At 39.6% G+C, this 14395-nt stretch overlaps 1 protein-coding gene across 2 annotated transcripts in view; it reads right to left on the bottom strand.

The window, feature by feature from the left end:
• cadm3 (cell adhesion molecule 3) overlaps positions 1–14395 on the bottom strand; it is a 75076-nt gene that overhangs the window by 11717 nt on the left and 48964 nt on the right. For both annotated transcript variants that reach the window (XM_058372737.1, XM_058372738.1), the window contains exons 3-8: positions 13110–13265; positions 6342–6494; positions 6068–6205; positions 4684–4854; positions 4212–4302; positions 2–174 (exon numbers count right to left, since the gene is read on the bottom strand). In XM_058372737.1, the coding sequence (XP_058228720.1) occupies positions 2–174; positions 4212–4302; positions 4684–4854; positions 6068–6205; positions 6342–6494; positions 13110–13265 (882 nt within the window). The remainder of the gene's footprint in view (position 1; positions 175–4211; positions 4303–4683; positions 4855–6067; positions 6206–6341; positions 6495–13109; positions 13266–14395) is intronic.

Raw genomic sequence — 14395 nt, 5'->3', positions numbered from 1 at the left:
CCTTGTACCAACAGAGTGTAGGATCCCTCATTCCAGCCAATTCCATTGTCTGCATGACACAAGTAAACTCCATTATCGGATTTGTTGAGGGCCTCAAAGCGGAGGTATGCACCGTCAGGCCTCACCTGTGGAGGGAACTCTGCATCTTTCTTTTGCCACAAGAACGACAAGGGCCTGAAATTGTGAGAGAGAATTACAATCAGAATACAATTTTTAATTTCAATTACACATACAATGAAATTTGTTTTGGTGAGAGCATAGTAACAGACAGCTATTAAAAAATAGATATTCGAATAAAATATAATAAATAGCATAAATGGCAGAGGAATGATACAGAGGGTATATTATTGCTCAGCTTCCTCTAACCCCCTCCTTAACCATAACCATAACGCATAATCAGCCCTATCTAACCTGAACCACTTCCTACTCAGAACTACAGTGATACAGTAACAATCAGTACATTATTTTACAGATAATACTTTTTAGGCAGAGCAGAGCAGAATGACAATTAGAGACAGAGAGAGAGATTAGATTACAGCTGTTAAGAGAAAAAAAGGTTGTGTTTGCGTTGGACACACATGTTCAGAAGAAATGCTGCTCTCCAGGTACTTTTTACTCACTAAGGCACAAACAATTAACTGGTACAATGGAACAATTCACCTCTCATTAATGTCTCAGATCTCAGTAATTGCACTGACAAAAGGTACACTACAGCAACGTAAAGCATTTGTACATTAAATCCACAATAACTTTTTTTGGGGAATTGCAAATACTTCAATTATTATCTGATGACATATTTTATGAGACAGATACTCCAGTAGTGTATGTCTGTATACATTATTTTTAAACTGCCTAATAAATGTATATGTCTATGAAGCACCACACACTTACAGGAGAATGTTTGAGAAAAATATATCAATAGATTAACAACAAATAATGTGTCTGCACAATATATATGGCAAAAACTGCAGTGCTGAAAAAACAATGTTAACAGAAACAAAAGACATGTGCACACATATAAAAAAAAAAATTAAGGCCAACAGATTCATATAAGCCCCGTGATGTGCTACGAGCCTGTTAGTGAGGTTATGCTAAAACTTGGGGGAACTGCGACACTTCACCTACACTCAATGAAGATTAGAGCAAGGACTGCAGCAGAATTCAATTGTGTGCATTTATAGCACCTAGAGTCTGTGAGGAGACGTAGATAGATATAATACATCTTCCTGACTAATGGCTGATGGCCATAGAATAGAGAGTATAGAATAGCACACTGCTACACTAAAGGGATATGAATTTAGCAATGACCTGTAATGCAATACTACACCAGCAGGTGGAGATACATATTTTCATTCGCCTGGGAATGCAGTCAGGTTCACCTACCACAGTGCTTACCAACATCTACCCCCATCTAAACCACACCCTAACACAATCTACCCAACACCCCCCACCAGCAAACTAAACACCAAATCTAACCCCTACCCTCCCCAACATTCTATACAGAAACATCTATACTAACCATGTCATATGCATTACCTATCCTTAACCATGCCCTATACATTACCTAACATAACCTTAACCGCACCCTATGTATTATCTACCCATGACCTGAACACATGCTTTACACTCTACCCAAAACCTGTACTATAATCCAGCGACCTGAACTTCACTCTATACACAATCTACCATTACAGCTCACTCTAGCTATAACTACATACTATATGTAAACTCTCTCTATACCTCACTTAACCTGGGTCATACCTTAAACAGAATTTACAACACAAATGAACAAGGCAACTGAATCACACACTTGTAATCTACCCCAACAACACCCATCAATATTATTCAGTTTTGAACATAATGTATCTTTGCCCCTAACCTTGTAGATAATCTTTGTTAACCAGTTCAGGTGTCTGGAGCTTTTGGAGTGTTGGACTGACTGATTTCATGTAGCTGATTAATTGTCTTTTTTTAAAAGTTTAAAACACTGAATAAAGTATCAGAACAGCTACAGATGTAAAACCATGACCTATACTGTGCTCCATCTGTTAAAGTGCTACATCTCGAGCCTCAGACTTTGAGGGAGTGATGAGACAGACCTTCTCTCATTGGCTGGGGAAGCAAGGTAAAGCCTTAAAACTCAGCAGTTGAGAGAATCACATCCCAGCTTGCTTCCCACTATGCATATTTGATGTCAGTTAATCAGACAATATCTAAAAATGTAAGCATATAATTTGGTGAGCTATAATTTTCAGCTGGTAATTAGGAAGATTATGCTTGTGAAAAAAGTCAAAATAGAACCTTCTTTTGCAGCTGCTTTGTTCTGGCTGAGCATCAAATGGCATGGTCTAAGGATTCATTTCTAAATCATTCTCATTTTGCTTGCTTTGGAATTCAAGTTTCATTTATCTATAAATAAAGCAGAATAACACCTGAAATGAAGGAGAAATTACTAGAATCTCTAAATAAAGAAACAAATACACAAAAAAATAAATAAGCAAATACACAAACAAATAAGTAAATAATACTTGTGTTTTTTTTATATTCTCATGTAGTTGTTTTGTTGAGGCAATCATTGCCAACCATGTAAAAATAAATTGCTAGCTGTCTCTGAGAGTTTGACAATACCACTTCATAAAAGTGTCAACATAAAAAAGACACATATCAGTCAATGTTTCACTGGCCAGTGGTTTAGAACATAAAACTGAACAAGTGTCGACAATCTCAGTTACACCTGGGTTTGTGTACTATAAGATGCTTATGTATTGAGGACAATTCTTAACTTGACGTATTCAAACTGGGGAAAAAGTAACTGAACAAGATGCTAAAAGAAGCTGCCTGAGACTAATTACATGTATTTTTTTACATTACAAAAAATATTATACTTTTCACCTGCTCCCAAACTCTCAAAAAATTGTTTTTAACAATCATCAAAAACAAAGTATAAACACTGATCTCAGAACCTTACCATGACATTTAGATGGCATTTAGAATTTCCAATAGTGAGATCTCACTCTTTGTTTTGATTTTGCCTTCCTACCACTATGCACTGAAATGATAAAATAAAGGCATCTTGCATTTGATTGCAGCAGGATACCTTGGCAATGGTAATGGTAATGTTTTGCTCTATTTATTCATATGTAACATAAGCATGTATAAAATACATGAATTGTAAATCAGACTTAGACTACTGTATGTGTTCAGAAGGAACCATCTCAGACTAATACAAGACCACGGTTTTGACAACAGCTTAACAATAGCTGAATGCAAATGAAATTTGTAAAGCAGTCAGAAAGAGTAATTGTCATATAAACCATGCAGTTTATTTAAACACATGGATAAATGCCAATATTGGGACACAAGGGTCCAATATTGAAATTCCACTATCCTGACATAAAACATGAAATAACATATTTTTTGGTATTATGTATTGCATTATTGCTATTTTAACAGGTATTGAATTTATTCAAACTAATTCAACAGTGTGCAATAATGATAAAACTCCTATTAAGTTGGCTTTCATACAATCCGGATGCAAACTGGCTAATTTAAAACCATCTGGAAGCACTGATGTTACAGAAAAAAATAATTTAAGTAAAATTTTACTGCAACAGAATGATAATAGACCTTTCCATACCTCCTTTTATGTCTTTAACCCTTTAAGTCCTTTTCACTTATCTGCAGATATTCTGTTTATCCATACCATCCCTTTTGCCCTCATGACAATACAATTGTAAATTTCAGCAGTAATTTTTTCTTATCTTTTTTATTTGTAATATACACAATATATGGAAATAATGACAAAAACACCTTTACATGCTTGGAGGTCCACTATGAAGAAGATGGAGGTCATGTGACAGACTAAAAACACAATTTTTTCATGTGGGACAGTCTTTTTTCTTAAGTTAATACCATGAAGATAAATACAAAAATGTTTCTATATTAATTTGAGAAATGAATCTATTTTAACCCCACACTGCATAAGGGTTAATGTTTTTTTCCAAACTTTCCATAAAGAAATAGGGAAAATGCAGAGAGACAAAATGTGTGAGAAAAAGAGCAAAGAGACGGCAAAACAAAGGAATGTAAGAGGTGATTTGAGGAAGAGCATGAGAGAAAAGAAATCATAGAAAAATTGAACATTTTAAACTTGTGTGTGTGTCTGTGTGTGCAGGTGTTTGTGCACACTCTGTGTATGTGTGCCCACTTACTCAGGGTTTCCATTCCCCACACAATGCAGAGAAAACCTTTCTCCCTCTCGAGGCAGGTCACTCTCAGGCTTAATCAAGACACTTGGGGAGACTTGGGGAAAGACACACACACACACACACACACACATACACACACAGCATTTACCCACTTATGTTTGTACCCATGATCACTTGACCAGATATTTATTCCATGGACTACAACAGGTTCAAAAACCCTCAAAAATGCAAGAGAGAAAATGCCATTTTACATGCAGTTACATGCCTTGTTCTTCAGGTTCCCTTTTTTTGTTTGACCTTCACCTGTTATTAATGTGTTGATTACAGATTATCCTGTGTTTGGCCTGACTGTCAGTGTTTTGACCAATCCTGTCTCCCACCACCATACATTACACAAAGTGTCACATTAAATTGCCATGTTGCAATTGTTGTATGCAATGTTGTGCCACAGCTATAATGTGTGTTTGTGTCTTACACAGCACGCTCAAAGGCTGTTCTGTCCTTTTCTCGCCATTGGTGATCGATGGATGGTCCACAGCACAGCCGATCATGGCATTGTTATCATTTCTGGTCACCTGCAGCATGAGCACACTTGTCACTGTGTATGTTGGCTCATTTGGGTTTGACTCCACCACATTGGGACGGCCTTTATATAACAAAAATAAAAAATAAAACAGTAGAAGGTAGGTCATATGAAGCTCAGGTATGATGATCCAGTTAACAAGTGATTTACTTCCCATTTACTGGATACAGATTTTCACATATAAATAAGTTCATTGATCTAGTTGTACCTTATACATTCAACTCATACATAGATCAGATGTTTTATAACAACTACATAACATTAAAACCACCTGCTTAATATTGTATAGGTCCTCCTTGTGCCACCAGCTCTGATGTGTGAACACTACCAGACCTCTGATTGTGTGTTGTGGTATCTGGCACCAAAATGTTAGCAACAGATCCTTTAAGTCCTGTAAGCTGCAAGGTGGGGCCTCCATGAATCGGACATGTTTCTCCAAAACATCCCTCAGATGCTTGATCAGATTGAGATCTGGGCAATTTGGAGGTCAACACTGTCATGTCCTCGAACCATTCCTGAACAATTTTTGCGGTGTGGCAGGGAGCATTATCCTTCTGAAAGAGGCCACTGCCATTAGGGAACAGTGATGCAATGAAGATGTGTACTTGGTCTGCAACAATGTTTAGGAAGGTTGTACATGTCAAAGTAACATCTAAATGAATGTTAGGACCGAATGTTTGACCATGCAGCCTCAGACACAGCAAGCTGCGAACCACTGTGAGTTATGACACCTTTCTATCATAGCCAGAATTAACTTTTTTTAAGTCACTCAGAACCTAATACTTGCCAATTTGCCCTGCTTCCAACCCACCAACATCAAGAACTGACTGGTCACATGCTGCCTAATATATCCCACCCCTTGACACCCCTTGCATTTGTAACAGGATAATCAATATTAACCAATTCACCTGTGAGTGGTTTTAATGTTATGGCTGATCAGTGTATATAGTTACATTTACAGCATTTGAACCTTTATAGAGAATGACTTAGATTTATCTATTTTTATATAACTGAACAAATTGAGGGTTGAGAACACTGCTCAAGGGCCAATCAGTAGCAATGCTGGGATCTGAAATTGTGACCTTTTATACAGAAGTCCTATGTCTTAATCACTGAGATACTATGCATAGTTATAATTTGTGTGGCAATAATTTAGATAAAACAAGGAGCCACAGCAGCTAATATATTTCAAACTTTATTTTAAGCCTGCCCACACCAAATATTTGTGTTTCCATGCTATCTGTGCGAATATTTGAGTGTGTGTATGTGTGTGTACCCTCCAGCTTTTCCTGTCCTCTATACCAGTACAGCTGAGCCGGAGGTTTGCTACCCGTGCTGGTGCAGGTAAGTGTCACACTCCCTTCTTCCTGCACTGGATCCTCAAAACCTGTTATTACTGGCTTCCCGGGTACTCCTGAGTGAGAACGAAAGAAATTAATGATTATGTTTACCAAATCTTCAGCACCGGGAAGAGCAGCTGTGGTTGACATATACAACCTACATTTACCCTGTACACACACATAAACACATGTACATACACAAAGACATACCGAGTACAGTGACAGTGGCCCGTGCAATCCGTACAGGCATGGTGAAGATGGAGCAGGTATATTCTCCATCATCTGACAGCTGCACGTTGGAGATGGTGATTGACAGCTCTGTGGGTGTGGACTTATGTAGCTGGATACGGTTATCCCTTAGAGCTGGCAAAGACAGAAAGAAAGACAGAAAGAAAGACAGGAAGGAAGAAAGAAAGAAAGAAAGAAAGAAAGAAAGAAAGAAAGAAAGAAAGAAAGAAAGAAAGAAAGAAAGAAAGAAAGAAAGAAAGAAAGAAAGCAAGAAAGAAAGAAAGAAAGAAAGAAAGAAAGAAAGAAAGAAAGAAAGAAAGAAAGAAAGAAAGAAAGAATCCATGTAATTATCGTACAGTAAATGTGTCTGGGGTGGATGCTTTTATATCCCATAAGAATTTTCCACGTTTTCTAAAAAATGGCACTTTTAAAACAACCAACCAACGAACCAAACAAACAAACAAACCAAAAAACCCAAAACAACCAACCAAACAACCAACGAAAAAAACAAACAAACCAAAACAGCCACAAGGTTTCCTTTTGGTTACTGAGGTCAGAGTGTGTTGTCTTCATGGTTTATCAGTAAATGAAAATGAGTTAATTTGTCTTCATCAGGTGACATTCCCCTCAGGCTTAACTTGGTTTTATTTCCTCTTCCTCTTTGTCTGCCTTCTCTATCTCTCTCTCTCTCTCTCTCTCTCTCTCTCTCTCGCCCTGTAAGCTTCTGCATTTGAAGTCCTCAACCTGCTTCAATCTGCTGAGGTGTTCTAACTTCTAGTGAGAGCAGCAATAAAAAACCAAGGTCTCACTTGAGGCCACAAGTAAGATGCTAGCAGGGACAATGCCACCTTGAAATGTCAATATCGGTATCTACGTACAGTTCACTTAGGGACATCTGAACTGGAGACTGCTCCGTTGTCAGAGGCAATGACAAGAGACATGGAGTTGGCCTGGAACATTCAGGGGAATTTAACTGCAATAGTAGGAATCCTGAAAAATGGCTTGTTATTGCATGTAGTGGAGTCCAGCTTTGAATTATGGGGGAAACACTCAAACATGCCAGCAGAATGTGGCTTGTCTTTGGACAGTGGTGGAAGTGTATGCTGAAAAGTGAACCACCAGGAAAGGAAAAAAGATCATGGCAGAGAGAATAAAAAGTTCACACAGCTAAGATATTTGTATAAGTAGGAACAGCATAGACATGATGTGCTACCTTGATGACCTAGCAGCATGTAGCCACAAGCCCCCTGGCTGGCTAGAAAGCATGTGGAAATATCTTAGTGAGAATGAAGGCTGTGAGTGGGAGACCTCACACCAGCCAAAGGCATTACTGGCAACAATCTCAAAAGTTGCACCAGGTGGGAGAGACCAGCTCAGTGGTATTAGCCATGTTTAGCTACAGATCAGCTAGTTCTGTTGTCCACCTCTTCTTTTCTGTGGTCTTTCCAACCCTTTGGTGTTCTTTACCCGTGCATTCTTTTTTATTTTAACAATCTGATTTATCAGCTTAATGATGACATCAAACTATGAAGACACACAGAAGACAGGGTCAGAATTTGGTGATAACAGCATGAAACCATGGACATAACCTGTCTTTTGTCAGTAGCCCAGGCTGGTATAGCTGGTGTAGTGGTGTGTGGAGTGTTTTCTTGGCACACTTTGGGCCCATTAATTCCAGTCATTTCATGAATGCCATATCTGAGTTTTGTATCTGACTATCATTCTTTTTTTTTTACCTATCATCTAATGGTTAATTTCAACATGATTACCATTACATTAGATTACAATTGCACCATGTCACAAGAAACAGTCAACTTAAACTGGATTCATAAACATTCTTCTTCAGTAGCCACCCAGCCACTGGATCTGAATCATATAGAACACCTTTAGGATGTGGAATTTAGTTAGATTTGATGCATGAAAGTGCACCTAAAAATCTACAGGAATTGTGTGGTGTCAACATGGACCACAATATCAAAGAAATGCTTCCAGCATCTCGTGAAATCTCTGATTTGAGACCAAAAAGAGGCACTACCCATCACTGGTATTGTGTTCCTAATACAGACCTGACTGCATTTAGTTTTTAATGCTTTTTAACCACTCAGTAAAACAATGCTTGTGCACTGATATAAGCATGGTTGTGAGACAAATGCATTTTGTTCTATCTTTTTCAGTATTAACACAAAAATCTGTATGTTAAATGTCACAGAGTTACTATGCATATTGATGTATGGTTGTAAATATGCAAGCCTGAAATTCAGTTCAAAAATGTTTAGAATTTGAAAAATCTAAATTGAAAATTAAACTTTACCAGGGTTATAATAGTTGTCCTATATTTTTCCTGGCTATTTCATATACTATTGCTGTAGAGTATTCTAAATGTCAGTATTACATAGGTGTATTAGGACATTATAACAAAATAAAAACTGAATAACCTCACTCTCAAACTCTTAATGTATTAATGCGCATTATGAGACAACACGTTTGGCAGTAGATAATCTGTGGAAGCAGGGGCTTGGTCAAGTGGCAATTTGTGAATGGAAGGCAGAGCCGAAGGAAGTAAGTGGTAAGGATCACACACCTGTGCTAAATGTCACTTATGACTGTTCTGTGCTGCAGTGAGCTGCGGCAGAGATGAAAGAGGGAGAGACAGGAGCCAAAGGAAGAAAGCATGCAGAGCTGTGCGTGTGTGTGCATGTGTGTGTATAGAGTGAGTGAACTGAAAAGTGTCTGCCTGCTGCTACCAATATCTGGGAAAGCCCAGCTCATGGCCCAAGAGCTTATGATCTGCAGTATGCTGGGGTAACTGAACCACTTGTCCATGTATCTGTAGTAGGCAAGAACACCAACACAAACACACCCCTCACACACACACGCTCCCTTCCAATTTCACTTAGACCAGTTTTCTAGAACACTGGCTTCCTCTTGTGTCTGTTTCCACTCCCCCACAGGTGTGTGACCCTGGGTTAGTCTGCTGGCATTGCAGGGAAGCCGGGAATATCCATGACGAGTGCCATGTGATGGAGGTGGGGGTGATGGTTTGCAACTCTTACGCACCACAGGCTGCCCCTCATCAGGCTGGGACACACTGTATACTTCTGAGTGTCCAAGGGGGTACATACCAAGATTTGGTGGATTCAGGCTGCAATCAGACCTCAGTTCCCCCAAAGCCTGGTTCAATGTAAGGCTTTGGGTACAGTGGTGAAGGTGAGGGATGTGCATGAATACCCCTTAGTGGCTGTCATGATCCAATTCAGGGATCAATTTTGAAGTTTTGAATTGAGACAGTGGTTAGTCCCTGCCTCAACCATCCACTGATTTTGATAAAGATATGGCCAATAAACTTTTATAGAGAAGAATGTTTGTGAATGGGCATGATGTGGGATGTGCGAGGCATTGGCTAGAAAGGCGTTGCCAAGACCATCAACATTACCTCCACTTCAAGGAGACACAAAGAAGGAGGAAAGAGCCACACTTTCCCTTTCCCCCTCAAGGAAGAGTCCTTGAGATGAAACTCTCTGGCACACCTTCAACCAAGTAAAGGTAACTGATGGACAGCGAATACAGACAAATGTTGTATTCTCTCCTTCCCATATTTTTCTATTATTAAAAATACACTATATTGCCAAAAGTATTCACTCACCCATCCAAATAATCAGAATCAGGTGTTCCAATCACTTCCATGGCCACAGGTGTATAAAATCAAGCACCTAGGCATGCAGACTGTTTTTACAAACATTTGTGAAAGAATGGGTCGCTCTCAGGAGCTCAGTGAATTCCAGCGTGGAACTGTGATAGGATGCCACCTGTGCAACAAATCCAGTCGTGAAATTTCCTCGCTCCTAAATATTCCACAGTCAACTGTCAGCTGTATTATAAGAACGTGGAAGTGTTTGGGAACGACAGCAACTCAGCCACAAAGTGGTAGGCCACGTAAACTGACGGAGCGGGGTCAGCGGATGCTGAGGTGCATAGTGCGAAGAGGTCACCAACTTTCTGCAGAGTCAATCGCTACAGACCTCCAAACTTCATGTGGCCTTCAGATTAGCTCAAGAACAGTGCGCAGAGAGCTTGATGGAATGGGTTTCCATGGCCGAGCAGCTGCATCCAAGCCATACATCACCAAGTGCAATGCAAAGTGTCGGATGCAGTGGTGTAAAGCACGCCCCCACTGGACTCTAGAGCAGTGGAGACGCGTTCTCTGGAGTGACGAATCGCGCTTCTCCATCTGGCAATCTGATGGACGAGTCTGGGTTTGGCGGTTGCCAGGAGAACAGTACTTGTCTGACTGCATTGTGCCAAGTGTAAAGTTTGGTGGAGGGGGGATTATGGTGTGGGGTTGTTTCTCAGGAGCTGGGCTTGGCCCCTTAGTTCCAGTGAAAGGAACTCTGAATGCTTCAACATACCAAGACATTTTGGACAATTCCATACTCCCAACTTTGTGGGAACAGTTTGGAGCTGGCCCCTTCCTCTTCCAACATGACTGTGCACCAGTGCACAAAGCAAGGTCCATAAAGACATGGATGACAGAGTCTGGTGTGGATGAACTTGACTGGCCTGCACAGAGTCCTGACCTCAACCCGATAGAACACCTTTGGGATGAATTAGAGCGGAGACTGAGAGCCAGGCCTTCTCGTCCAACATCAGTGTGTGACCTCACAAATACGCTTCTGGAAGAATGGTCAAAAATTCCCATAAACACACTCCTAAACCTTGTGGACAGCCTTCCCAGAAGAGTTGAAGCTGTTATAGCTGCAAAGGGTGGACTGACGTCATATTGAACCCTATGGATTAGGAATGGGATTTCACTTAAGTTCATATGCGAGTCAAGGCAGGTGAGAGAATACTTTTGGCAATATAGTGTATATGGAGTTACACAGGACATTCAGACTAAGGAAGAGACAACCCAGTTGTCAGTGCTATAGAGCCATTGGGAATTGTTATTCCAAGTGGTTTATCATAGTCTCACAGCTAGGCATTTAGAGGACAAAACATTGAACTGTCTCATGGTCCATTTCTATTGCCAATTTTGGTGTGTGGCATTCTGGTGAATCCACCAGCCCCCCCAAAAGCTTCACTGTATCCGTTATCACTTGGATGAACCTCATTGGGCCATTAAAACGGACAGCACAAAGGCATTGTTTTGCATTAGTTCTGGTGTACTAAGGAGCATGATACCCAAAAACACTGCCTTTATGTAATATCTCTTTATGTGTGTAGCATGGCAGAGGCACTCTTCTGGGTTATCTCCTGAGTCAGGATCCTGAAAAATCCTGACTAAGGCAAGGCATTTATGTCATAAAGACAGTGCAAGCTATACAAAATACTGGGGGTTAAATCAATCTGCATGAGCATGTATTATTTGCAAACAGACAGTCTTGTTGAAAGGTTTACAGTAACAGTCCATTAGTGTTTGTGACCAAAGCAGATAAAAAGGTCCAGTTTTGTGTGGCCATTGTTGTTAAAATTTTATACATACATGACACATTACATTGAGAAAGTGCTCGACTGGTTAGACTTTTACTCAATTTGACAAAGGGATACAAAGGCAGATCCCCTTGACTTTATTGTTCCCCAAAAATCCTTTTCCACTCAGTTTAGATTACAATTCATGAACCTTCCTTAGCTGTGTGTGAGTATGTGCATGTGTGTGTATGTATATAGAGAGCAGCCTGCTTCCAGTTTTCTCCTTCCTGAATCCTCACAGCACACTATAAGATTCAAAAAAGGTTCTACTTGGAACCGACACTTTAAAGGTTCCACTGGAAGAATAATCAAAGAACCCTTAAGAATGTGTGTAGGCATGTAAGACACAGTAAAATATGTGTGGAGAATGAATTAAATATAAAAATGTATTTCTCTCCTCTCATCTCAGATCAACCTTCCCATCTTTAGGAGGACAGCCATCAAAGATGCGTAGACACCCTATTGTTTTTTTTTAATGTTAAAACTGGAAAAAGGCAAAAACAGTTTTTTTCCATCCACATCCTACTAATTATGTTCAATCAACCCCAAAATACATTTTCTATAGACTAACCTTGACTAAATCAATCAAAAGCATTTTAAATATTCCAAATGGTTTGCCTGTAATGGGCCAACAAATATGACAAGAATAAGTCAGATTCTAGCTTTGAAATAGGGTTGCTGTGATAAGATTTGAGGCTTATTTCAGCAATGACATTGTACATTGATACAGAACTTTGAGGGCATCTTTCGGGGCCATGACCTGTGCCCATGCAAAGATTTCTTGCTAGTGCCATAGACTCGTCAAAAGTTACAATAAGAGGCTGAAAATGCTTACATGTTAATGCCATCACAACAACAACCAAGAGTCAAAGGTTGAAGAAGCAACAGACCAAAATGCCACAGATCATGGCACTGTATATGGTCAAAACAAATACATTATGAGTGAAACTACAAATCATTCTTGGATCCCTTTGCCTAAAGTTATGGCTCTGCTTCCCTGTGATTGTTTAGACAACAATTGAATGTACTGCTCACTGAGTGGGTGCTTGGCCCCTGAAAATGCTGACTGCAGCTTTCATTTTTTTATTCTTCTTCCTTCATTTATTTTTTCATTCTTTTCAATTCTTCTTCAACTGGGATATTTCTGTCTGTCACAATATCTCAGAGGTTTAAAATCACACACCCATCCATTTGTCCTTGGGTTTACCTATCCAATCTTCCATTTATCTAACCACTCATCCATCCATGCACTTCTCTCCACCCACAAGTCCCCATGTCTCTCACCTCTTTTAGCTCCAAAGTAGAGTGTCTGCTGTGCAGTGTTGGACCACTGGAGGGAGGAATTATCAGTCTCAGCCACACGACATGTCAGAGTCACCGTACCTCCCTCAGCCACTGTCTCATCTGAAGTCACTGGCTGGAAAGGATCTTCATCATCATCTACACAAAACATTATAGCATTGTATCATCACCATATCATCACCACTATGTAAAGAGTCAAGCATTATGATTGAAAGCTGAAAAAAATCATAGTTTGTCATTAAAATACAGAGAAACTTTGGAGAAAAATCTTAGGGGGATCTAGGGTTAGCAGTCTCATGTCAACATATTTGGCATGTAAACACACACCGACAAACACACACACAAACACACTACAACTTTGTTAGTGTGTCTTTGTAGCTGTAACTGTTGTATAAGCATGCTGTTATACTGTGCTGATATTAATTATAAACACATTTTGGTAATTTGATTGTCATATTCCAAAGGCATGCTTAAAGTTGCTCTATCTGAACTTTTTTCTGTTCTGGTAAGATAGGATTCTGACTTTTGTGTTCTATCTGCTTGAATCAGTTAGAGTCATGTAATTTGATTTGTTGTATTGTATTGTTGATTCCGTAGTGTAGCTTGAAAGTGACTGTTGGTCTATGCTAACTGGTTCTTTCAGATGTTAAATCAAATAGTTTAAGTCTCCCATAATGTCTAGATACATAAATTTAAATATGAAGTGTCTAATTTATTACTGTTCCTTCTTGTTCTATTATATTTCTCTCAGAAGTCCAATCCCTTCATACTTATCCCACTCCTTACTAGGCTGGAGACATCTCTGTTGTCACCTCTAAAAGACACAGATGCTCTCATCCTCAAAGCCACACTTCCAGTAACCTCATCTACCATCCTCTGTTGTCTCACTTTCAACAGTGGTGGTGGGTGGGCTCAGAAATTGCCAGTCTGCTGTAAAGAATGCTGATTTTATCTCAGCTTTAACCTCGCATTAATCCCTTGATGTTCTGGCACTAACTTAGACCTGGATATCTCCAAAGAAGTCAGCTACACTTTCACTCACACATGCCACGCGAAACAGGTAAGGGTGGTGGTACAGTTATTTCATTATCTCAGAGATGGTTTACAACCATCTGTATTTCTCATGTCACCATCTCTTCTTTTGAATCCCATGCAGTTACAGTTACCTCTCCAATCAACCTTTTAATCACTCATCTCATCTCATCTGCTGCAATCCTAGGCCCTTTCCTGAAGAAATAGACATGCTCCTCTATATTTTCCCTACTGAC

This window comes from Hemibagrus wyckioides, linkage group LG20, assembly GCF_019097595.1.
Source record: "Hemibagrus wyckioides isolate EC202008001 linkage group LG20, SWU_Hwy_1.0, whole genome shotgun sequence".
Taxonomy (NCBI): domain Eukaryota; kingdom Metazoa; phylum Chordata; class Actinopteri; order Siluriformes; family Bagridae; genus Hemibagrus; species Hemibagrus wyckioides.
Note: the sequence above shows the minus strand (reverse complement) of the source record. Positions and strands in the feature narration are given on the sequence as shown.